The following is a 27,257-nucleotide window of genomic DNA, read 5'->3' as shown; positions in this document are numbered from 1 at the left end:
CTCATGCAGTATCACTACAGCATGTGCCATATTCCTTAATTGCATTGCTCTTTTCACCTCCAGTACACAACATTGGAACTTCATCACTGTACACACAGGAAACAGCACAAATGGATACAAGGAGTCCAACAGAGAGTTACATGAGAGAAAAAAAATAAGTCTGCCCATTTAAGTGCAGAAGGAGCTGAGAAATATTGAACATATTTTAATAAACCATTTGCAACTGCATGCAAAAGTGAGACAGAAAAGCCATTGTCTTGCAGGACTAGAATAAAGGGCCTTGTGAGCTAGGGACTGTATTGCACTTGGGTTCTGATCTGTCATTTCAACATCAACCTGAGCAAGCATGCACAACAGTGTGCTGGCTCAAATGGGTTTGGAAGAAAAGCTCCTCTCTGGCTAGTCCCAGAAACCCAGGGTCGCAACTCCCAAATACATCTAGCTGTACAACGTGGTGAGGTGGAGGAAGATCCCACTTATCTTGGCACTGATTTGTGTACATCATCAGTCCCCAGCTCCCCATTGCCCTGAAAACAGAGTGAACAGAGGTGCAGAACGTGGATTTCTAAGGTGGTTTAGGCACTTAAAGATGTAGAAAGTACTGCTCTTCATTTTCCCTCCTTCTAACCCCTGCCAAAATTTCTAACTCAGTAAAGACAAGAGGGCCTCATCACGAATACAAGAGTGTGAAGTGTCGAGGAGCTGATCACTCACCAGCTGCCCCTGAGTGATGTATTTCTTCCACCACAGATAAGGACGCATTGCTGGAACAGCTGACAATCCATAGTAGGAGTACATGAGGACATGGATAAAGCTGTTCAGTGTGGCACCAAAGTAAGCTGAAAAAGGGCAGAGGAAAGAAAAGTACATTGCATTACCAGGACCACACTGTTTCATGGAACCTACAAGAATAACAAGGTCAAAATGTTACTATGTAAAATACTATTTCTTTTAGAAGAAAGGCTTGAGATTTATTCCCCCCTCCCTGATTTTTCTTCTGCTTGCTCAACAGAGCGGCTCAGTTGCTTTACAGCTGTGCACTTCATACTGGCTTTCTGGTTTTATTTCCTCAACTTACTCTTTTTCGCATCCACATTAGGGTTTCTCAGGGGAACTGAGGAAGCTGATAAAAAGGAGGCACGTAAAAATGCCCAACAATCAATAGCTCCACCCACCTAATTTTAGACTTATTTCACTTCCTTCCAAGCAGGAGCCTATTTTGTAATTTATAACCAAAAGTAACAGATACCTTCAGAAACTGCAAGTTAGTGATTTTATTTGTCCTTGTTTACAGCACCTTTAGTCATTAAAGAAATTTTTTAAACTTAACACCAAACTGCACAGAACTGTGATGGCCAAACAGAACATAAAGCTTGGAAAGGAAGAAGAAACACACATCACTAGAAATAGCATATAAGTAAGACCACATAAACACGTGATAGACTCAAAGTATCTGCACTTTTGACTGCTGTATAAACATGCATTGACTTCTCTGGAGGAAAATGTGGTTCCAGATGCACACTTCTTATAAATCCAGCATTACTCACTGTTGTGCTGACAACACAAAACAAATCAAAGTTTCTATGTTGTTTGGCTCAGAAAGCAGACTCCTGAGCAATCCAGCCTCTTGGTCTGCACTGCCAGTAGTTTGCATCCACTGGATTTGGAAAGGTTTCTCTTGGATGAGTGTTCAACGAAGCCAGTATCTACAAGCTGCACATCTGAACCACAACTAAACTATGCTAATGCAGTTAGGAAACTAGATGCCAGCTAAAAGCAATGAAATTAAAGAATCAAATCAAGATTGCCAGAGGTTAGCAGGATTTAGACATGGAAATCTCCCACTTAAGATGTACTCAGTTAAGTTTATTAGAGCTCAGGGGAAGAGATTCAAATTGAAATAATTTGTTATGGCTAGTGGTATAATGAGATTAAATTAAGAAATTAACATCTCAAGTGAACTTAATGGATACAAAAATCACTAGTAGCCATTTTGCAGCTGAAACAAGCTTCTGATCCCAAAGTGTTGTTTCATTAGAAGGTCTGCAACCACCACAAAAAAAGAGAAAGCACGGCTGACAGGTACCAGATCTGGACTGCTGCAGCTGATGAATGTCACACTGCCACACAAACTCTTGAAACTACAGAGGCATGCCTGTTCTAGAGACTCTGCAGGCAGCTTAATTCTTGCATCTATCTGCAATAGCTGCAATTCAGCAAAGCCCCTTAATATGAGACAGAACAAATCCTGCAGCTGAATGTACCAGAGATGTTTGGTTTGACCAAAAGAAAACCAAAATGATGCCCTTATTGCAAGTGTTCCCTACCATAGCCCAGTACTTACAGTGACCACAAGGCACCCAGTTCATAACAAACCACCAAATGTTCAGCATAGTTGCATGGTGGTAGACATGCAGAACGGTGATCTGATGATTATTTTTCCGCAAAATGAAAAAGAAGGTATCCATGAACTCAATGAGTTTGGAGAAATAGTACCACCAGAGGACATGTATGATCTAGGAAGAAGGAAACAAGTTTTAGCAGCACTGCATATTGGAGGGGCTTTGGCTAAGAAATTAAAATCCAGGTTCTGCCCTGCACTACTTGGACTGAAGACACTGCTGAGATCATCTTTAATATTTCTACCTCAGGTCTCCCAGTAGGAGATCTAGGTACAAATCCATAGCTAAGCTGAAAACAAGATGCCAAAGACTGCTTTATGAGGCTGTTGCTGTGTACCTGGGGTGTCCTAGGAGAAGCAACAAAATATTTAACTATAGTTTGTCCCACAGTGCTCTCTGAACAGGGACCAGAAGAAATCATTACCACATCTCAGAAAGAGAATCACAATACACAGTGCCTGGGATGCAGTCTGAAGACCAAGTCTTTATTTTTTGGCCTGGGTGCACTTGAAAATTTAGGTAATTCCTCACCATGAACATATTGCAGATTAACTATTATGTTTGACTATGCATAGTCCATTGTGTTGTGAAAGGAGGGGGGTGGAATAAGGCATACAGTTTGAATAAAATCTGTGTAAATAACACTATTCTGTTCTTCACTTGCACACAAGCAGACAATTTGGAACATTATTAGCTGTAAGGCTTAATGATGTTACCTTCATATCAGCTTCTCCTCCACTGTGTGTATCCTGACAGAAGAAATTGTATCCTCCTTCCCATACTCCTGTCACCAGCTGAGAAGATCAAAGAATAATGCATTATCTGGGGAGAAGGCTGTACCCTGCAGTACATGGAAACCTCCACAGCAGCTCTGATACCTGGTGTCAAGGGATTCATGGGCACCCAAGCACGGCATTAGGTTGAATTCAAGCCCCAAGCAGTGAACAAATCATAGTGGGGAGTGAATTAACAAATTCTTCTAATTGAGGTGTACCAGAATAAAAGTGGGAAGGAGCATCTTATCCCCACTTATCCCACATGGCATGTGGGTTTTCCAGAGTCATACTCCAGACAGACTCTCCAGAAATATCTTTCCTCCTTGGCTGATGACGTCATTGTTGGTGAAAGTGAACAACCAAAGTAAATATATTTTTCTTCTGATTTTTTTTGTAAAGAAAAAGTTGTATTTTAAAGGCCTGTTATATACAGAGATCTGACTACCATTTTTTCAGCCATGTAACAGAGCAAACCTTCAGTTTTGCTATCCTTTACAGGTAACAACTCATGTATTATTGTACTACAATTCTCCAAGATCTTTTTAAATAATTCACCTATCCTGCATTCACAGCATATCTCCCAGTACAAGTGACTTCCTCCACAGGATATGGCATTGCCTGCCTGACTTCCTGGCATAACAAATAACACCTCAAATATGACAAAATTACTTTTAAGAGAAATGACCAGCTATCAGTCATGGGGCTGGCAGAAGCAAGAGGCAAAATGGATGTCCATGTCCCACACTTTCATGGGTGGGAGATGGAGGGGCTGCTTGAGAGTGGGATGGGAAGAGGATAGGAGCAAGCCTTCCTTTAACAGCACAACAGAACAGAAGACTGGATGGTGCTTATTAAAACAATTCTCCCCTTGGGAACAGCAGGAGGAGAGGAATGAAAAAAATTGCCAGGTATCCCAAGAAACATTTTAAAGGCAGATAGAGATATCCTATCCTGCACAAGCAAGTTGTCCATTTTTTGGCCTTAATTACACTCATGCAGAATAAAAAAACCCTCACCTTTGCAAAGTCACAGTGGAAAAGTCTTTGTACCATAAGTAATTTAAAATAATCACTTGATTAAAAGACTACTATAACTGGTATGATTAAATGCCGCTCAGAACTGTGACCGAGAAGCTAATTCTAAAAGGTACAATAAAGATTATCACTTAAATGGACTACCTTCTCGTAATGTTATTTCTTCATGCCTCATTTTCCTCCTAGATTAGCTTTTAAAATATCACAGTATCACTTAGGTTGGAAAGGACCTCGAGGATCATCGAGTCCAACCTATCAACGCAGACCCCATGCCTAGACCATGGCACCAAGTGCCACGTCCAATCGCCCCTTGAACGCCTCCAGGGTCGATGACTCAACCACCTCCCTGGGCAACCGGTTCCAATGCCGAATGACTCGCTCGGTGAAGAATTTCCTCCTCACCTCGAGTCTAAACCTCCCCTGGTGCAGCTTGAGACTGTGTCCCCTTGTTCTGGTGCTGGTTGCCTGGGAGAAGAGGCCAACCCCTTCCTGGCTACAACCACCCTTCAGGTAGTTGTAGAGGGCAAGGAGGTCACCCCTGAGCCTCCTCTTCTCCAGGCTAAACAATCCCAGCTCCCTCAGCCTCTCCTCATAGGGCTTGTGTTCAAGGCCTCTCACCAGCCTTGTTGCCCTTCTCTGGACACGCTCAAGTGTTTCAATGTCCTTCTTAAACTGAGGAGCCCAGAACTGGACACAGTACTCAAGGTGCGGCCTAACCAGAGCAGAGTACAGGGGCACTATGACCTCCCTGCTCCTGCTGGCCACACTATTCCTAATACAGGCCAGGATGCTATTGGCCCTCCTGGCCACCTGGGCACACTGCTGGCTCATATTCAGGTGGCTGTCGATCAGCACACCCAGGTCCCTCTCTGTTTGGGAGCTCTCCAGCCACTCCGACCCCAGCCTATAGCTCTGCATGGGATTGCCGTAGCCAAAGTGCAGCACTCGGCACTTGGACTTGTTGAAAGCCATCCCATTGGACTCTGCCCATCTGTCCAGTCGGTCGAGGTCCCTCTGCAGAGCCTTTCTACCCTCTAACTGACTAACATCTGCCCCTAACTTTGTGTCATCTGCAAACTTGCTGATGACTGACTCTACCCCTTCATCCAGATCATCAACGAATATGTTGAAGAGGACAGGGCCCAGCACTGATCCCTGGGGGACACCACTGGTGACTGGCCTCCAGCTGGATGTGGCACCATTCACGACCACTCTCTGGGCCCGGCCCTCCAGCCAGTTCCTAACCCAGCACAGAGTGTAATGGTCCAATCCATGGGCTGACAGCTTAGTCAGCAGTTTGCTGTGGGGGACGGTGTCAAAGGCCTTGCTGAAGTCTAGGTAGACCACATCCACAGGCCTCCCCACATCCACCAGACGGGTCACCTGATCATAGAAGGAGATCAGGTTGGAGAGGCAGGATCTGCCCTTCCTGAATCCATGTTGGCTGGACCTGAGCCCTTGGCCATCCTTCAGGTGCGCAGTTATTGCCGCCAGGATAATCTGCTCCATCACTTTCCCTGGCACTGAGGTCAGGCTGACCGGCCTGTAGTTTCCAGGTTCCTCCATCTGACCCTTCTTATGGATGGGGACCACGTTGGCCAGTTTCCAGTCATCTGGGACCTCACCGGTGAGCCAGGACTGGAGGAAAATGATGGAGAGTGGCCTAGCTAGCACATCCGCCAGCTCTCTCAGCACCCTAGGATGGATCCCATCTGGTCCCATGGACTTGTGGATATCCAAGTGGCTCAGCAGGTCCCGAACTAACTCCTCATGGATTTCCAGGGTATTACTCTGCTCCCCGACCCCAACGCCCAGCTCCGGAGACCACTCGTCCTGAACTCCTGCCTTGCTGTTAAACATTGAGGCAAAGAAGGTGTTCAGGACCTCAGCTTTATCCTCATCCTCAGTAACTGTGTTCCCCTCCAGGTCCACTAGGGAGTTCAGGTTCTTCCTGCCCTTCTTCTTACTGTTAATATATTTATAAAAATGCTTTTTATTGTCTTTGACTGAGGTGGCCAGCTTCAGTTCCAGCTGGGCCTTAGCCTCCCTAATTTTATTCCTACATAATCTAACAGCTTCCCTGAACATACCTCGAGAAACCTTTGGAAGGAGGGGAAGGCGATACAGCCTCCTCTTCCCCCTTAAATCCTCCAGGAGCTGCTTGCTCATCCAGGCCGGTTGCCTTCCCCGCCGGCTTGCCTTCCGGCAGGTGGGAACCGCCAATTCCTGTGCCTTCGAGAGCTCCTGTTTGAAGTAGGTCCAACCCTCCTGAACCCCTTGGTTCATGAGGGCTGGTACCCAGGGGATTTTGCAGACAAGTTTTTTAAATAGGCTGAAGTTCGCCCTTCGGAAGTCCAAGGTGGAGGTTCTGTTGGTGCTCCTCCCTATCTCCCTGCATATTGAAAACTTCACTATCTCGTGGTCACTGCACCCTAGGCAGCCTCCCACGATCACATCTCCCACCAGCCCTACCCTATTGCAGAACAGCAGGTCAAGCAGAGCCTGTCCCCTGGTAGGCTCGCTTAACAGCTGTGTCAGGAAGCAGTCCTCCATTCGCTCCAGGAATCTTCTGGACTGCCTCCTCCCTGCTGAATTAAGTTCCCAGCAGATATCTGGGAGGTTGAAGTCACCAACAAGGACAAGATCTGATGATCTTGAGACAGCCTCCAGTTGCTTGTAGAACAACTCATCAGCCTCCTCATCCTGGTTGGGTGGTCTGTAACAGATTCCAATCAGGATGTCAGACTTGTTAGGTTGTCCTCTGATTTTGACCCACAGGCTCTCAACTACCTCATCTTCCACCTCAAGTTGTGTGGCAGATATTGACTCTCTAATATACAGAGCCACCCCTCCTCCTCTTCTCCCTCGCCTGTCTCTCCTAAAGAGCCTGTAACCCCCCAGTGCAGCACTCCAATCGTGGGTGCTGTTCCACCAAGTTTCTGAGATGGCGACTACATCATAGTCGCCCTGATGGATTAGGACCTCCAACTCCTCTTGCTTGTTGCCCAGGCTGCGTGCATTGGTGTACACGCATCGCAGCTGGGTTCCTGACTTCTCAACTAACCCTACCTTGCGCCCTACTCTTACCTCTGCAGAGGGACCGATTGCCTCACCCACCCCCTTCAGACCTAGTTTAAAGCCCTCCTAATGAGCCCTGCCAACTCCAGTGCCAGGACTCTCTTACCCCTTCTAGATAGATGCACCCCATCAGGACCCAGCAGGTCAGGTGCAGTGAAAGTTGCCCCGTGGTCATAGAACCCAAAGTTCTGCCGCTGGCACCATCCCCTGAGCCAATTGTTGATGGTGTGGGTTCTCCCATTCCTCTCAGTGTACACCCCTGACACTGAAGGAATTGAGCAGAACACCACTTGAGCTCCTGACATAAAGATCTGGAATGATCTTGTGTATTAAAGATAAATCAGCATCACTGCTACAGTGAGAGCAGGGCAGCCACGCACATCGATGGGAGACACAAGCAATTTCTCTCTCCAAGGGAATGCAGCCATGGGAGTACTCTTCTCCTAGACATAAGGCAGGCACAGCTGTACAAAGCACACCGATTTAATAGAGGTACACAGAGGACCTGTTACGTCCCAGAGCAAGTCTTGCACTAATCTGCTCTTAGGGCACCAAGGAGAAGCCTGCATGGCTTCACAAGTGCCTGCCAGTCGCTCAGACAGAAGACCACATTGTGCTGTGATCATGTTGTTAAGAGCTTACAGATGTTTTCATATAGTTCTCATAGTTCAGGGAAGTGTTAGGAATAGAAGGATAATCACAATGTTTATATTGTAATCAATCCAAATACTATCCAACACTGATGCTGAGGTCCATCAACTTTTTCCAAGGCTAGCATAGTTAAACCCAAAGAGCTTTCCCTGAAAGCAATACAGGCTCCCTACCTGAAGTACAACACAACCAAAGATGTCTGGATGGATCCTACCTTTCTGAAGGCTGAAGGCTATAGTTAGTTTCAGTTAAGCCCAGGTACTCCCTTGTTTCCAGAAAAGCATATAGTAATGTGCTAGGAGCTGTAATACTCTCATCTCACAGCCACAGGGGTTTAAATAACAGCAAAGCAACATCTGTAGGAAATTATAACATCTTTTATCACATAAATAGTTAATATCGTTCCAAAATTAATTTTATCCCTTCCTCTAATCAGAAGGAACTAAATGGTGAAAAGCTGTGACAGCTGCCCATGAATGGCTGTTGTTACCCACAAACCTTGCTTGGTGCAACACACACAATCCTTTTCCTGAGTGAGCCAGATGCTCCTTTGCCTCACACCAGTACTACTTCTGCACCTGTAATACTTTTGCCACTTGCTGGAAGGCTTTAGGAAAACAAAAACAACGGGCAACTCTGAGACCTGACTACAAATGCTCCCTAATGGCTCTGTTATGCATGGGACGGGGAGTAAAGCTCCAGGGAGTTGCTTATGTGCCACCCACAAAGCAATAAGAGAGGTGTCATAAATTGCCAGCTAGTGCATTTAAGTCATTCTTCATGCTGCTTGTGGTATGCTTTCAGGCAGGTCAGAGTTTCTAACCACTCCCAATGGCTGTACAGCAGGCCTCAACTTGCCCAGCAACAGGTTAGCGGATTCTCAGCAACCCTAGATTTGAGACAACCTTTTCCTGCCCACTCTATCTGAGTTCTTAAAAACCCAACTCAGATTTTTGACTAGACAATTCGCTACACAAGAGAAATAACTTCAAATTATTTACTATATAAACACCTTGTAAAGCAGTACAGAGTTAGCTACAAACTGAAAGGTGAACTACAGCTCACATGTAGTTCTGAGCATGTTGAAAAAAATAAAAATCTCTCCTTATGGAAAGGAGAAATGCTTTTGATTGAAGCCACACATTCAGTCATTTTTGACCACATTCTTATTTACAATGCCACAGTGCTTCATTTTCACTTTCGTTAAAAAAGAAATACCAAACAGTTCTAAGTAAAAGCAGCTAAAGTGCTCTCTGCAAAGTGGAAAGCTTTATAGTGCCAAAATCCTTGATTTGTTAGGCAAAAAAACAATTCCACAAAAAGCTCAATTCAGTTTGAAATATACGTTCAGATTTTAACTTCCAAGAAATAAATGAAGCACAACACCACTGATGTAATTGTCTCTGTAAAATTAAGAGGACATAAAATGAGCTATTGCAAGCTTACAAAGATAGATGTAGAAGGTATGCACGATTAAACACATTTAAATAAAACATATTTTGCCCTCCAATCCATCAGCACAATCACACTGAGCATGACTTCCAGGCAAGGAGGAGTTACTGAAAGAATAGCCAGATTTTGCAATGTTGCTAACCAAGGTCAGCACAGATGCTTAAGGCAAGGTTTGCTTCATACCATCCTTAGAGGTAACATTACAACTACGGTTTTCTCTCCTGAGAGGTGACATTGAAGAATGGTTGCAACACTTCTGCAGATGCTTCACTAGCTTTAGGAGGACTGTCCTCAGAGATCATTTTTAACATAAGCCAATGTAATTAAAACAGATACTACAAAATAACCATGATCCAACCCATTTTCTCCTACCTCATGAAACATATACAGAGAAAGCAGTGTAAGTCCAAGGTTGTAGACCACTAGAATACCCCTGCATGAGAATGGTTGCTTGTTCCGCATGTACTTTGGTCCTAGCCATACAATTAGTAAGTACAAGACTGAAAAGATAAAGGTAGGTGTATAGTTCTCCAGAAGAAGCCATCCTTTTACTCTGGGGTCTGAAACAAACAAAAACATATAAACACTTAGATTTTCTAAGAGAAAGAGTTCAGTGAATCCAGAAAAACTGTACCCAAAATGCTTCTAGCACAAGAATACTAGAGAAAGATAAAGGAAGAGCATCAAACCCTCTTATTAAGGGCTACATTGCTAATTACAACCTTTGTAAACAAGATTGTAGTTATACAGTTGTTAAAGAAAGAAGAAATAATTCTCTGCCTAAGGCAAAAAATATTCTTAAATTATTACTATTATTTTAAAATACTAATTACCATTCAGAATCATCATTCATCCTCAATAACCCAGATGAACTTAAATTATATAGAAAAGCTTCAACAACCCTCTCCCCTAATTCTCTCAAATAAAGCTTTGCCAATAGTGTACACCTTACTTCCTCAGAGCCAGCAAAGCTGAGTGAAACAGATAGTTTTGTGGTTATTGATAGATGATCCTAATAATTTTCTAATCAACACTAACTATAGTAGACTTACATATGTGCTATTGAGAAGGATTACAATTTTGAGCCCTTGTATGAGCAATGAAACCCACCAGTCAGTCCAGTCAGAAAAACCAGTCTAGATGGCAACATGCTGACTGCTCAAGAAAAGCAAATAAACCACTCTGCTCAAAAGGACAGCAGGGCAACACTTGGGACAGGTACCTTTGAACCATACCTATGTCGTCCATACCCAGCAACAGCATGGTTTCACTAAAGTCTGCCCAAACTGAAGCCGAGTTTACCAATTCAAGTACTGCTGGCATTCACAGCCCTGAATTAATTTTCATACAATCACAGAATGTTTTGGGTTGGAAGGGACTTCTAAAGGTCATCTATTCCACCCCTCCCCCTGCAGTGAGCAAGGACATCTGCAACTAGATCAGGTTGCTCAGAACCCCATACAACCTGACCTTGGATGTTTCCAGGGATGGGGCTTGTATCACCTCTCTTAGCAACCTGTTCCAGTGTTCCACCACCCTTACTTAAAAAAATATCTTCCTTGCATCTAGTCTAAATCTCTCCTCTTTTAGTTTAAAAACATTAACCCTTTTCTTATCACAACAGGCTCTGCTAAAAAGGTTGTGTCTATCTTTCTTGTAAGCCCTCTAAATATTGAACGTTTCCAAAAACTACATTTTTTTTCATTGAAAATTTTCTTAGCAGCTCCAGTTATGCAGGCAACAGTATTTTTATTTCATCAAATGCAAATTATAAAAAAGTTGGGTTTTTTTGTTTGCTTGTTCATTTTGTTTGGTTTGTTTTTATTAAAAGATATTAAATGAGGGAGGAAGGCAGCAAATATCTGAGTGAGGTAAGTCTTTCATGAAGACTAATGGTAACTGACAGTAAGAAGAATAGCACCTATGATTCTCATAAGTAAAAATTTGCAGCTCTGTAGGTCAAAAGGTCACAGGCATTGAGTAGACTTTATGATAGAATCATACATTTTGATGCTCTGAGGATATAAAAGATGTCAGAGGGAAGCTCTCTCACATACTCTAGTATATTCACTTCAGTATCAAGTGTGTACTTGATTTTTGACAAATCTTACCTCTGGGTCCAAGCCAAATATCAAAGTAACTATTGATTGTTTTATCCAGATGTTCCATTCTACAACCTATTGAAATGAAAAGGAGAAAGTTAGTTCTTCATCCCACAGAAATAATCACCTGAATACCATCTGTTAGGGTTAACAAAGAAAATACCAAGACATAAAAATTGTGGCAAACATACTGGACATTAGTAGCTTAGATACAGTTCATAAAAGTTTAGTCTCAGAGACAGCCACTGGTCTAAGAGTAATATTTGCCACTTAAATAAGCTCTTTCAACTATGGATCTAGATACACAGGAGTTTAAAATAACTCATATTAACTTGATGTTATTTTTTAATTCTGTATTTTTTAAAGTACAAATATAGGATGACATCTTTTAAGATCCTTCTGCAAGGAGCAAGAGGAGGAGGAGTGGACCCTGAGAAAGTCAGCAACATTGTTGAAAGACCTTCATAGTATTTATTCGACAATTTCAAGGAGCCTCAAATAGCTGGCAAGGCTATCTGGGGAGGAGGGGGGAAGGTAAAAGGTAAAATCTTGCTCTGCTATCACTTTTGTGGATGGGTGACTGATTACAGCTCTGATTAACAGGCCATAAAACCAAGAGATCAACAGTCACCAAATGACAGAGTGGGCTTCAGAGGCAGAGGAGAAAGCATCACAATTTCTGTCATGGGCATCTCCAGTTCCAGAAACTGCTTACTGGTAGGACATTACCAGATAAACCTCATCCAACATCAGTACCATACAGTGATTCAAATGTCATTTATCATCATCTCACATGTCCAGTATTTACTGGAAGTATCTGCTACACATTCTGAGATACATAAGCCATTGTATGTTCCTAAGGCTAAAGCAAGAAAGAGGCAGCAACATTTTCCACAAGCAGGGAAAATTGCACATGAAGCTGTTCTCAAGAGAATAGAAAGTAAGTTTCTTTGTGACTGAAAAAAACCCAAAGCAACCAAACCAAAAGACCTTCCAATTTCCCCTTTCCTATCCAGAACAGTACTGAACTTTCACTAAAATAACTTTATCAATTTTTATCCTCCCCCAAATACTAACAGCAATTTTTAGTAGCATAAGCAACACACAAGCTGTCAACGTGCCCTCAGTGCAAACCAAAACAATGAGTTTACATGTAGTTGCTAACAACAAAAAAGTTCATCTCTGTATGTTTTTGTTCAAGTTGAAGAAAGATCTCTCTTCCACCTGTGTAAACCCTGCCTCTAGGGGATTTCCGATTTACGCAAGCAAAATGAATAGTAGGTCCTGTGGTTTTGGTCAGCTGGGACTGACACCTCTCTTTCTTTTGAATCCAACAAGAAAAGCCAAGCAGAATGCAAATTATGTCCTCTCCCCAGTCCAAAGCAGGACTGCGAGCCACTCAGCCCTCACAGGGCCTTTGATTTCCTGTGGAACCAAGAAAATACAAGAAGCCTGGATACCTGCATTTACATCATATGATCTCCTTTACAAGCCCACATCCCATCCGCTGTAGGGCTGTAGGCAGGAGGCTGATGTGTTTGCCAAGGATTGCTGACTGCACCCCCAATCCTCTGTTTCCCACAAGGCTCTCAGGGACACAGCTCTTGGGAACATGTGCAGAAGAGGACTATCCCCTCTGCTGCATAGTAAGAGGAAGTTCTTCACAATGAGGGTTGTAAAATACCAGAACAGATTGCTCAGAGATATGGTGGAGGCCACATCCCTGAAACATTCAAGGTCAAACTTGATGGGACCCTAAGAAACCTGATAATACTTAAACACATACCTGCTCACTGCAGGGGGCTTGGACAAGATGGCCTTTGAGGGTCCCTTCTAGCCTGATGCGTTCTATGATTCTAATTCTATGCATCAAGTCTTTGTACAGCTTTGGACTACACAAAGACAAACTTCTCTGGAATCTAGTCACCAGACACAAACAAAAGAGCTTGATTAAAATAACCAGCAGTCTTAAAAGTCTCTTTTAATCCTGATTCATAATGGCTTTATTTTCCAACTGAAGAAGCCCAACCCAAATAAATCCCCACTTCACAAGGTGCATTTTTGGCCTTACACCACCTCACCAGCTATGACACACAAACTGTGAGCACTTACATGAACAGCCACAGTGCTGGCATGCTGGTGTCCTAGGAATATAAAAAATTAACTGAGAAGCATATGTTGTGCCACCAGAAGCATGAACATCAGGACAATTGTGAGAAATGAGTATATAATTTCCAAGAAAAAAGAGAGTTACTCAAAGCTAACCAAAGTTTCTTCCTTCCACCCCCTCCCCTTTTTTTTTCCCCCCAAACTGCCAGCTCTTAAATATTACCAACAAAGCACTCCCCAGCAGATCATTTTGTTGCTTATAATCCCCATTTACTCAATTTGTCTGTTGCTCCTTTGATCCAGTACCAATTGATGCACTGCATCATCCAATAACCCAGCATCTGACTTCAACTCCCCTTTGAGCAAAGGAATACTTCAGATGAGAGAGTTTATTTCAACAATAAAGATTTGTTATACAAAAATACCTAAGCTCAATTCGGAACTTATTTGCTATATATTGTTGCTCGTCGGAAAATGAAAACACAGTTATGCAAATGAAACAACTAATAAAGCAGAAACAAACTGTCTAGCTATAGCAAAGAGAGTAAGAAATAAAATTCCATAAAATTGGAAGAAAAACTCCTTCCCCAAAAGAAGGAGACTTTCTGCAGAGGTCTCAGCTTTTTTGAGCTGTTGCCCCAAAGCAGCTTTCTGTGCCACTACCCCAAAGTGACATTTTGTGGCAGCATTATCAGACAATAGATTGTCAAAGGCACAGTGAAGGAAGAACTACTCCTGGTGTCGATTTCCAGAATTTTCAGAAAAAGAAATTGTTTCAAAAGAAACTCATGTGTGTAACAGAAAAACAGAGGGAAACAATCTGCTTTTGTTCCAGAGGGGGTCATGTGAAAATGCATCAAGTCTCCTGCCAACAGCCACACAACATTAAACACTGCTTCAACACCAGCAACTACAACAGCTCTTTTTAAATTAGAATAGTTTCCCAATTCAGAGAAACATCTACTCCCAGGAAAACTAAACCAGTAGCCATTTGAAACACTGTAATCGACGTGTTTCCTAATACTGAAAGTAAGCAAATTCTGCAGCTGACCAGCTACAGGAGCAGATCAATATTAATACACCTTTTATCTAGAAATCATGCCACAGCAAGGCACTTTCTTCATAAGAGAGGTGCTCCATCTCTGAATTTTTTGGCCCTCTTCTGGACCCATTCTAACAAGGTCCATGGTTCTCCTGTGCTGAGGACCACAGAGCCGCATGAAGTACTCCAAGTGGAGTCTCATGAGAATAGTGGGAGAGAATCACCCCTTTCAGCCTGCTGGTCACACTTCTTTTGATGCATCCCACGATATGGTTGGCTTTCTAGGCTGTGCACACATATTGGTGGATAAGAAGCTAGATGTAAGCCAGCAACACTCCCACTTCATCACCCAGCCTGTGTTTGCACTTTGGATTGACACAACCCATATGCAGGACCTTGTACTTGGCCTTACTGAATCTCATGAGGCTCACACAGGCTCACTTCTCAAGCTTGAGCAGGTCCCTCTAGATGACATCCCATTCCCAAGGACAATCAACTGCACCACTTACCTTGGTGTCATCTGCAAACTTGCTGAGGGTGCTCTCAGTCCCACTATGCCATTGATGATGATATTAAACAGTACTGATCCCAGCACAGATCTTCATTTTGATACTGAGCAACTGACCACTGGATGTGACCAATTCCTCATTTGTCGAACAGTCCAGCCCATCAAATCCATTTCTCCAATTTAGAGCAATGGATCTTGGGGGGGACAGAATGAAAGGTATCACAGAACTCCAGATAGATGACATAGCCTTATTTGGTACCTTTGGTCAGGAAACAACCCCACCCAGTTATGCCACACACTGCTTTTTAAAACAGGTACTTCTAACTCCACTCGTTACTTTTTACAAACTTGCCTTTCTACAATAGACATCATCCTCTCTCTGCTACTGAATTTTACCAGTACAGTAAGGCCCCTAAACACCAGGGCAAGCTGGATCAGTCTGGAAGTGCTTAGGCTTACAAACTGAAAGATGCTTTATTCCTTCAGCTTTAAATAGTTAATCCATGAAAATGCATATCTGATGTTTTAAACAAAACACAAACATAAAGGCTAAAATTACACCTTGCCCCAACAAGATCAAGCCACATCATTAAAACACTACTTTTTAAAAAATCCTCTGGATTTAGGTAGAAAAGTTTTTTGGAAATCCACAGAACATTTTGCATTCCTGATCCACTTCTGGTGCTGTAAGCTGGGACATGCGCTACACTCTATCAGCCAGCCACGTTTGGGCAGATACCAACTCTGCCCTGCCTCTCACTCCAGGCCATAGATGGCCTCAGTGCTCCTCAGGGTGGCAAATGAAAACATAGGCCAAAAGCTATACAGAATAAATAACATCGTGCAAGAAAAGCACATTTTTTTTTTCCCCCTATAGTCTACCAGCAGTGACTCCCTGCTCTTCTAACACACATTGCTACTCTCTGAGAAAAGGGCTACTAAATACTGAAGTATTCTACCAGTTCCTGCCCTTCAAAGGAAATTCTCTCCTATGCGTTCCACTGAAAACACATTCCAAGGGGGTTATGCCAAAAAGTGATTTAAGAATTCTGGGTCATATTTTAATGCAGTTTCTTGAGTTTCTTCTTGGAGTAACTGTAGTTTCCAGGTACAAAGATAAGGCATGAAAACACACAGGTTTGCTCTGTCCCACGCCGCTCTCTTTAAGCGAGCCAAACAGCAGCAACAAAATGTTATGAGCAGAAAGCTCAAAGAACTAGGAGCTTGCACCCTTTCAAGAGGATTTTTCAGGTCTCACCCTGCTGCTCAAGAACCACCGACTGTAGTTTTCATATTTAAGTGCTTGAACTTGAGTTCCAAAAAAATCCCCAAAATAGGCATCTAAATATTTTGCTGGCTTCTGAGAACAACACACTGTCAGGCCTGACTGCTCAGCCTTCTTAGAAAACAGCCACTTTCTCCATTCTTAAATTAGGACCTAGAAGCCTAATTTTAGGTACTCAATTCTGGAAATCTTGAATTGTGTTTTCTCATTAAAGTCACGTTTACCAGTCCCTGCCACTGCAGAGGTGAGTCCTCTTTTCACTCCTCCAGAAGCACAAACTATCCCTCCTCCGAAGACACAATGATCATGCTGCTGTTTGCTTTTGTAAATACACTGGAAATGAAAATGCTCAGCTGCTTGCAAACTGGAAGACAGCACTGATAATCAGAGCTGTCAACCATTTTCTGTCCATTTTCCAAAGCATTTCTCCTTTCTATTCCCAAAGCCTTAACTGCCTCTTACATGTATTCCTTTTGCCTTTCAACTTGCTGCCAACTTCGGATTCTATTTTTCCCCCCCTTTTTGAATACCCTTTTAGGTCTCAAGCATGCTAAATGATAGCAATAAAAAGGGGGTTAGAATAAATCATACTCCATATTTATCTGAAAGTGCAAGTACATTTATTTTATGAGAAACCAGGTGAAGCATGAGTACTGTGGATTTTGCACTTTAGTTTTGTTAACATGCAAGAAACTGTTTTAAAACTTTATGTTGTGACTGTTCCTCCTGCAAAGCCATGTGGATTTTTGGTCCACCTTGCACCACCAGCAAATCATCCAGCCTACTGCTGACTCATCTGAACCCACAGTGCTGGGCTTTCACAAACACCAGTAGCACCAGCATTAAGGAGGTCTAGTAATAAACAACTGGTATAAAATGCAGGGAAGCATATAAAAATGCAAGACAAAGGAGAGAAGCCAGTCTCAAACTGGTTAACCACAACGGTATTTAAAAAAAAAAAAAAAAAAAAGGAAAATCAGGGGCTAAAAGAAGACTTTGGCTGGTTAACAAGGGGCTAGCTTTTTGCCATTTGTTCTTGTGTCATGCAGGATCACAGGATGCTAGGGGTTGGAAGGGACCCCAAATGTCGTTCTATCCCCCCAAATCCTTCAGTAGAGATTACCTTCATACATAAAGACAAACCACATAACACAGCTGTAGTAATTTAAAAAATTACAATACAGAAACAAATACAAGAAAGGATACTGCAAAATGCAGTAACTAATTGTTTCTAATACCTGGTACCGTAGTAAAACAGAAACTTATCATCTTCAGCTGACAGGTTAAGACGAAGCACAGTCCTTGTGGTTTTATTCAGATTTTCAGATGAATTAAACTGGCTCAAATCAGGATCTAAATTCCCTAGGATTAGGACATTCACCAGCATTTCACACTTGGTCAACAGCTCTTGCTATGCCATGGGATAACTTCAGACAGAGGAGAGACACCAAAGGTGATGGGCAAGCAGGAAGCAACCACACAAACGTACCCATGGAAGTAAGTACTAAGAATCAGAGGAAAATGGTGCACCACCACCTCTTCAATCAAGAGGGATGCAGCCAGCATCTAGCTACAAATCAAGATATCTCAAAGCCTGCCTCAGCAATGGATCTGGCATCCCTTGGAGTTACAGTAAAGCATTCCCTGCAACAACACTTATTTTCCAGGAATAAATGGTTCAAGAAGGTACCTTCTGCCCATACTCCAACACCACTGTGATACTGGAAACTTCCTCACCACTGCCAGCTTACAGAGTGGTGGTGTTAGAGTAATAAAGTGCAGATTGCAAAAGTATTTACAGAATAAACTTGGAAGGAAGAAAAGGCAAAGTACGCAGGTTTGTTCAACTGCTGTGTTTGTTCGTATGCAACTCTTGCATGTGCAAGGACACTTCACAGACAGCTCCTGGATGGGAGTTAAAAAACTGTTTGTTTTGGGTTGTATTTTGGTGGTGGTGGTTGGTTGTTACTTTTTTTTTTTGGTGACCGTTTGAGGCTGTGCCTTTAAGAAAGGGACAGTGCTGGGACACTCTGGCTGAATGTTTTGTAAACATTGATGTTCTAAACAAATTTCATTGGTAGACTGGTAGAATGAAGTTTTAAGTTTTAGAGCAGCTGGAGTTTTTTCTCAGTTCGTCCCTTTCCTTCTCTCTTCCAGCTTGCCTGCTTCTAGGCTCCTTGCCAGAGCGACCTTGAACAGATAAGCAACTAATCCTACTAATAGGCCTACTAGAATTCTGCTTTATTAATAATTGCCTTTTTCTCTCTTTCTAACCCTCTGGGAAAAAAGGAGGTAGGGGGAGAGAAGGGGGTACAGGGGGGGAGCCCTCCTCCTTCGGAGGGAATTTCATTCCTGTATTCTTGTTTTTTTTTTTACTTTGCTGTATAGTTCTGTATATATATTGTAAATACTGTATATTGTGTACAGATCTTGCATTTTCCACATTGCTTGTAAAATATAGCATTCCTTCCGCTTCTCCGGCTGAGTTAGCTGTGGTTTTTTTCCTCTTTGTGGGGGAAAGTTTAGGCCTTCTCTCTCAAACCACCACAGGGGGGCAGAGTGAGTTGTTGGTGGTTGTTTTGTTCTTGTTTTGTAATTTTTAAGGAAAGAAACAGAAGAATATGCAGCAAACTAGGTTAGATGGAAAGAGGGAAAGTATGTACCTGGCACAAGAGCCACAAGCTGACTTTTTTGGAAGGAATGCCACAGTACAGTGTTTGCTATACAGCTTTGGTCCAAAGCTCTCCTCCTCAAGCAGTATTGTGACTATTTCTTAACAGTTACTGTTCTAATCTGAAGCTCTCTTTTTTCAAAAGCTGTGCTGGTATTGCATTTGGGAAAACATTCTTAGCTGTAGTTCACAATTGCAAATTACTCTGAAGAAGCCTGGGAAGTTACAAAGCTGAGAACATGGAGGAACCAAAAGCTAAGCCCAGAGGGCCATAAAGACTTGAAGACTTGAGTCTTCTTTCTCTTAGTCAAGTGCCACCTGCAAGGAGGTCTGGAAAACCCTTTTTATCCCCATTAACTACCATTCACTCAAGCCAACCATTTGCTTCCACAAAAAAGAAAGATATAGTCCCAAAGCCTACTTAAATGAGCCTTTGTGGTCAAAAGGCTGCATTTTCCAATGAGTTGTTGAGACCACAGCCAACAGGTTCAAAGGACAGAGAAGCCTAGTCCTGCATGACCATTACTAGCAGCAAAGTTCAAGAATATGGTGTAGCTTCAGAATATGGAATACAAAATTAACCAGGCTGGAAAATACCTATGAGATCATCGAGTCCAATCTATCACCTAACACCATCTAATCAAATGAACCGTAGAATCATGGCATGAAGTGCCTCATCCAGTTTCTTTTTAAATACTTCCAGTGATGGTGACTCCACCAACTCCCTGGGCAGCCCATTCCAATGGCAAATCACTCTCTGTGAAGAACTTCTTCCTAACATCCAGCCTAAACCTCCCCTGGGGCAGCTTGAGACTGTGTCCGCTTGTCCTCAGCCTCTCCTCATAGGGCTTGTGCTCCAAACCCCTCAGCCACTCCAACCCCAGCCTGTAGCACTGCATGGGGTTGTCGTGACCAAAGTGCAGGACTTGTGAATGCCATCATGTTGGACTCTGCCTGTCTGTCCAGCTGGTCAAGGTCCCTCTGGAGAGCCTTTCTATCTTCTAACTGATCAACACCTGCTCCCAACTTGGTGTCATGTGCAAATTTACTGATGACTGACTCAATCCCCTCATCCAGATCATCAATGAAGATATTAAACACTGAATTAATTACAGTCCTCAATAAAAGTCTATTTCTACACTTTTACTTAGAAGAACACATGCATACTGACACTGTAAATGCACCTCACAAATTGCCTTTCTGCTGCTTCTTCACCCAGCCTACAAGAAATCAATCTTAAAACTTTTGTTTTTCTGATGTACATTTGTGGGACATGACTTAGTCGTGTATAGCTGCAGCTACACCAATACTTGGTGGCTTCATTTTAAGGTGCTAAACATCACACTGGACAATACTGTTCAGTGTGTATAGTGGTACTACCAAAAGAAAGTCAGGCAAGTACAAATGACGGTTAGCTTTAAATGCAGGAAGTACCAAAAAAATTATTTTTTTTCCCCACCTTTCAGAGAATGAAAAGGAAAAAAAAACACAAAACCAAGTGTAACAATTACTCCAGACACAATTGTTATGCCATGGTATCAGGCTGCCTTTTGAGTACCTAATCTCCTTTCTCAAGGATAAAGGTGTTAACTCTATGTAAGGCAAGATTTTGACCTTTTTTATTTCCTGCTCAGGACTGACAAGCAGCATTGAGAGTGAAAACATGTTCTTGCAGAAGGGCAGAAGAGGAGACAGGAGTTTTCTTACAGATGCATCAGTAGAAGCACTCTCCCCCTTTCTCTTATTGTACAACACTTAGCATATCTATAAATGAAGTGTTCCCAAAACCACACAGCTGGCTGATGGCATCTCTGTTACAGGGCTGAAAAGGCTGGTGGATTCTGAGGAGCTGAACATCCTTGACTGCATGTCGAGGGTTGAGGGGAAGGCCCAGCCTTCTCCCCCCCCCGTAAAGTGAAGGGAAGAAAACTGAAAGAAAACCACATCCAGATGAGCAAAGGGAAATGTGCTATATTTACAAAGCAGTTTAGGAAATGCAAGGGAATATATACACAATTTACAGTATTTACAATATATACACAGGAATATACAACAAAGTAACACAGGAATGAGATTCCCTCCTCTGCTGAGGAGGGTTCCCCCCCTGTACCCCCCCTTTTCTCCCCTTTTTCCCCAAAAAGGGTTAGAAAGAGAGAAAAAGAGAAATTGTTAATTAAAGCAGAATATGGTTAGAGCAAATGTGTTAGTGCCTCACGGTTATCAGTTCCAAGGTCAGTCTGGCCGAAAGCCCAGAAGCTGCAAGCTCCGAAAGGAGAAAGTGCAAGACTGAGTGAGACAAGTCTCACTGGGAATCAAAACTTAAGGCAGTGCTCTGCCTCTCCACCAATGAAATTAGTTTAGACCTGTCTTTTGTTTATAAAACATTCGGCCATGGTGTCCCTTTGTTAAAGGCACCACCTCAAACGGTCACACTGCACCAGAACCACACCAAGCCAACTGCTGCTGAGAATCAGCAAGTTTTAGGGTACAGAATCATTATTCCTGAAAACCACAATTGACTCCCAGACTGGTTAGGAAAGAAAGGATTTCTGCATGTACATTTCTTTAGTTTGACATTTGCAGCACCACCTTAAACATTACTTCATCAGAAGACTCTGCTCCAGGAGGCAATTACTGCAATTTCTTGTACTCTTTGTTTTAAGGGAAGAAAGACAGAACAAACAACTAAAAGGAAATACTGCAGTGGTAAAACTTGGTGTGATCTTATCACTCGCTCTTTCTATGAACTTTAAATAGATTACTGGAGGAGAGAAATCTCACAGTGCTTACACATCTAGTAACTGCCAGCGCTGTTTTCTACAAGCGCATACTATAAAAAATTTAGTCACGTGCAGGAAATTCCAGCAAAATAAGTCTGTTTCCTCGAAAATGTAGCCACTCTCTTCTTTCATTAAGAAGCAATGAATTCTTGGTAGAGTGGAAATCCTACTGCCATTGAAATCTGTCCCAATGAAGAGCCGAGCTAAACTGAACCCTCAACTTTAGTGACAGGCTGTGGAAGGTTTTACTACATTTGCTTCACACTTTCAAAAGCAAAGGCAAAATCAGTACTGTACTTTCTTGTATCTGCCTAGGTGGAGGGAAGCAGGGGGAAATTGAGGTAGCCCCCCCAAAACAACCAAGCAAGAGTATCAGCTTTCAGGCAACTCCATCCCACCACCTGATTTATTTCTGGAGAAGCATCAGCACAAGGCAGACATGTGGGTGACAAAGAGGTCTTACTGTTACAGTTTGAGCTGGGTGCCCCCCTGCAATGTTTACTTCCTGTGTCCAGAAGTCCAGCCCAGAGGGCTGGACACAGGAAATTATGTAGTATTTCCTACCACAATCCTTTGCACCACTATAAGATCCAGTGCGGAGTCTAGCACCTCCTATTCTCTTCCCCCTCCGTCAGCCGGTAACTGGGGGAGATGCCTCCTGGCTTTGGGCCTGGCTAGGCCCAAGGCCATGGGGGGATGGGCAGTCTCAGATCTGGCCAGCTGAGACTAGCCTAGCAGTGGGAGGGGGAAGAAGGAGCCCTGGGGGTCTTTGGTTTTCCCTCAGGTGGGGATGGGATCTCTCTGGGTCTGTTTTGGGATTTTTCTTTGTCACTGTGCTTTTGGCTTTCTGTAAATGTTCACTGCTTTCTATTTAAACTTTCCATCACTTTTGCAATCCGTTTGTCTGAGTGTTTATTGTTGCCAGTGGTGGGGAAGGGGGCTGCCTCAACCCAGCACACTTACTCAATTGAAGCTGAGAAAAGCCATCACATTGTACCCAACCTTACTCAAAAAACATAGCAATAAGAAAGGTAAATAAAACAGATTAAAAGAAAGATACAGAATCTTTAAAGCAGAATTCCAAAGTGTTATTAAAAGAAGGCCAAAATAAAATGCATTGCACATATGTGGTGAAGGCACATTATGCCCCGATACTGAATCTTGTCCCAGCATGTGGGCAAGTTCCCCCTCCCTTGGAGGAAGACAAAAGCCAAGGCATTAGCCAGGCTTGCACGCACCCAGCGCATGCAGCGCTCGTGCTTACACCAAGCTTCATGCTTTCTATAGGCTGAAGCCAGTTGCTTATGAGAGTGCCCATTGGTCAAGCCCAGCCTCGAGGAATCTATAAGTATCACCCCAGTTGGTAAACACGTTGCCCCCTCATTTACTTTGTCTCTGTGCTTGCTCGAGAGAGTAATTCTCGAGCTGCAGCCTTTGCCATTGAGCTTATTGTTGTTAGCTTCTGTTATACATGCACGCATACTGGAAGCATCTGCATCGTTAAGAAGCCCAGAGGGAGGACCTTCGCTGAGCCTGAGGAGTTCAGCGTTGCTGCAGCCAGCTGTGCCGACCGGGAGAGCCCATCGTGCCACCGGAGGACTGGACCAAACCCCCGAGGGTAAGATCTGCCCAGTTGCCGGGGAGAAGGGACTTGATCCAAACCGAGTCCACGTATGTCTAGCCCCGCCGTAGCGGGAGAGACGCCGCCGAGTGCCGCTCTGAGCCCTGTGAATCCCAGGGAAAACCAAAGCATTGTTCGTGCTTATACTGCACCGAACCCGGGACCACTACGAGAGTCCTGTTGTTCCTTTAAGCTCGGTAAAGAGAATCCGCCACCTAACGCAGCCGCATTCTCTCCCCGAGGCTCTTTGCATCAGCCCCGAGAACCGCCGTGGTTGGGCCGACCCCTGTAGCTTCGCCTGCTTCCGTCGTTCGAGCCCACCTACCGGCCACCGTCGTCCCGCCCTGCTGTGCGAGCCGACTTTAGAGGGCCGACCCCACAGACCGTCCCCGACCAGGACCGATCCCTGTTGTCTGAAGGGGATTGAGTATCGTCCACGTGCTTTCCACCCACTAGCACTCAGTTCAAAGTATCCGCGTCTAGCAGAGTAAGCGCTGACGCATAGAAAGATTATAATATTGCTGTGTATAGCCAGATGCCGCCCGCGTCCCGCCGAGTCTCCACCTAGTGGCCAAGCGGCAGAACTGCACCCTTCGTTATATAAATATAGAAAGGGTTTATAGATAGTTCAATTACGTTATAATCATAACACTAAGCCAGTTGTGGAATCTATTTCACGAACGTGCACTAAAACATGTATATAAGTTGGTGATTCATCGGTTAGTAATAGTTTGATAATTAATAAAGTAATATTTTTCATAATTCATATTTCATATTAATAAATTTAATAACCTCTTCACCACAACGTATCATGGTACATATGGGAATAGTTCTAGTGAAAACTGCAAGAATTGCAGGAAAAAAGAAAACGAATTGTTGTACATATGTCAATGTCATGCAGAGATAACAGGTTTCATAAATCTAATCATAACAGCATAAATTGAGAGATTATTGCCCTATTGAAAAAACCAACAAAAAAAACAAAACCACCTTGAAATGTTCAAAAAATGAAGGAGGCAAATTTCATAACAAATACTATAAAGTCGTGAAAACTGCAGGAATAAGGATGGTCTCAAGGCAGGTCAGAAGTGAGAGAGCAGACTCAAGGGGAAGCAGAACATTAACCATCAAGAGGCAGAATCACAAAATTAACCAGGTTGGAAAAGACCTGAGAGATCAAGCCCAACCTATTACCTAATACCTAACCACCTCATGACAACTAAACCATGGCTCCAAGTGCCACATCCAATCTTTTTTTGAACCCTTCCAGGGATGGTGACTCCACCACCTCCCTGGGCAGTCCATTCCACTGGCCAATTACTCTTCTGTGAAGAACTTTCCCCTCACCTCAAGTCTGAACTTCCCCTGGTGCATCTTGAGACTGTGTCCTCTCGTTCTGTTGCTGGTTGCCTGGGAGAAGGGACCAACCCCCACCTAACAGATGGAGACCAATGGCAGATTTCTTTAAAAACAAAGGCAACTTGAATGTTTTATTCACTCTAAATACAGCAAAAGTTTTCAGTCAGAAACTGAGCTAATGATAAGAAACACACAGTAAAAGATCAAAATAAAAAGCTGAACTGATGGTGAATATGACTAAAACCTTTTACTGCACACTGGTCAGCCTGTAGCTGAGGACCTTGAATACAGATAGGAAGCATCACCTTTAATTTCCAGCCTTCAAGCATCATGGACTGTGAGAAACAATCAACCACCTGACCAGTGGTTTGAGACACCTCTTGAGTGCAGTAGCCTAAGACTAAATGTTAATGGGAAGTTTGATTTTCTGATGCCAAGCACTTTTTACTTGGTGCCCAAAGTTTAAATTTATTACATGGGAAAAACATATTGCTAGATAATTAGAAAGTGATTTACACATGGAAAATAAACTTTCTCCCTAACTATGTTCCATGCAGCAAAGTGAAAACCTAACTTCCAGTGTATTTTATAATCATTCATATTTGCCAGGAGTAAAAGACAGGAAAAGAGTTGTGTTTCATCAGCCACACTTGCAAAGCAACTCATTAAACTGGGCAAAAGACAACCTCTTTAGCTTCTATAGTAAAACTTTGTATGAATCTATCTACAGATGGCAATATATTAGAAGTTACTCAGTGGCTGAACCCAAACCTTTACATTCTGAGCACACCTATTTCATGTATGTTTTGTACAGACTGTAGGATACAGAATGAAGCTTCAGGCAATGAAGTTGCTTAGTTGTGTTAGCAACTCTCTGAAAGTTCCCCCCTCTGGAATCTTACCACCACAGCTCTATTTTTACTGCATACTAAAAGCAAAACATGCAGAAAAATCCTTCATGAACCATTTTTTCAAATATCAAAAGACAATTCCAGTGGTTGGATGCTATTTTTCCACAATGCCTTTTCCTCCCTGGAATACTAGTCCTCCATGCAGATGTTTCATCTCTAAAATAAACAATGACTCTTCATTTAAATAGACATGCTATTCTGGACCAGAGAAGCTAAATGCTCAAAGTCATGGACTCACACAGGAACTGGTACATAGTGAAGGAAGAGAGGAATGAAAAAATAAATAAACCAGATTTGACTGATATTCTACTCTCCTGTTAGCCACTGACAGCTTAGGTGGGAATTTGGTAGAGTGATGCTGTGTCAGTCACCAAAGGCCAATCAGGGCTCCTCTGGCAGTTCAGCCTTGCTCCTCTGTTCTGCAAAATAAAACTTCCAGGACATCAACAAGCTTTTTAAAGGCAAAGCCCTAAAAAGTGATAGAAAGATATATCAAAGTGAAAAAATGAGCAATAAAGTGGGAACAAAGAAAAAGTAGGAAAGGGCAGGTCCTGCCTGACCAACCTGATCTCCTTCTATGATCAGGTGACCCGCCTGGTGGATGTGGGGAGGCCTGTGGATGTAGTCTACCTGGACCTCAGCAAGGCTTTTGACACCATCCCCCATAGCAAACTCCTGGCCAAGCTGTCAACCCATGGCTTGGAGGGGAGCACACTGTGATGGGTTAGGAACTGGCTGGAGGGCCGACCCCAGAGAGTGGTGGTGAATGGTGTCACATCCAGCTGGCAGCCAGTCAGTAGTGGAGTCCCCCAGCAATCAGTGCTGGGCCCCATCCTCTTTAACATCTTTATTGATGATCTGGATGAGGGCATTGAGTCCATCATCAGTAAATTTGCTGATGACACCAAGCTGGGGGCAGAAGTTGATCTGCTGGAGGGTAGAGAGGCTCTGCAGAGAGACCTTGACAGGCTGGACAGATGGGCAGAATCCAACAACATGAGATTTAACACATCCAAGTGTCGGGTTCTGCACATTGGCCACAACAACCCCATGCAGTGCTACAGGCTGGGGTCAGAGTGACTGGAGAGCAGCCAGGCAGAGAGGGACCTAGGGGTGCTGGTTGATGGTAGGCTGAACATGAGCCTGCAGTGTGCCCAGGCAGCCAGGAGGGCCAATGGCATCCTGGCCTGCATCAGGAACAGTGTGGCCAGCAGGAGCAGGGAGGTCATTCTGCCCCTGTACACTGCACTGGTTAGGCCACACCTCGAGTACTGTGTCCAGTTCTGGGCCCCTCAGTTTAGGAAGGATGTTGACTTGCTGGAATCACCTTTGGAAGGAGGGGAAGGCTTCTCGAGGTATGTTCAAGGAAGCTGTTAGATTATGTAGGAATAAAATTAGGGAGGCTAAGGCCCAGCTGGAACTGAAGCTGGCCACCTCAGTCAAAGATAATAAAAAGCATTTTTATAAATATATTAA

General features: G+C 43.3%; 1 protein-coding gene across 3 annotated transcripts in view; it reads right to left on the bottom strand.

The window, feature by feature from the left end:
* The window catches only part of ELOVL5 (ELOVL fatty acid elongase 5), a 58,240-nt gene that overhangs the window by 11,274 nt on the left and 19,709 nt on the right, over positions 1-27,257 (bottom strand). For all 3 annotated transcript variants that reach the window (XM_068142951.1, XM_068142949.1, XM_068142950.1), the window contains exons 2-6: positions 11,505-11,570; positions 9,766-9,953; positions 3,119-3,196; positions 2,345-2,516; positions 715-839 (exon numbers count right to left, since the gene is read on the bottom strand). In XM_068142951.1, coding sequence (XP_067999052.1) covers positions 715-839; positions 2,345-2,516; positions 3,119-3,196; positions 9,766-9,953; positions 11,505-11,562 — 621 coding nt within the window. In that variant the 5' untranslated portion in view covers positions 11,563-11,570. The remainder of the gene's footprint in view (positions 1-714; positions 840-2,344; positions 2,517-3,118; positions 3,197-9,765; positions 9,954-11,504; positions 11,571-27,257) is intronic.

This window comes from Melanerpes formicivorus, unplaced genomic scaffold, assembly GCF_026170545.1.
Source record: "Melanerpes formicivorus ecotype bairdi unplaced genomic scaffold, bMelFor1.0.p_v2 SCAF_9, whole genome shotgun sequence".
In the NCBI taxonomy this organism is placed as follows: domain Eukaryota; kingdom Metazoa; phylum Chordata; class Aves; order Piciformes; family Picidae; genus Melanerpes; species Melanerpes formicivorus.
Note: the sequence above shows the minus strand (reverse complement) of the source record. Positions and strands in the feature narration are given on the sequence as shown.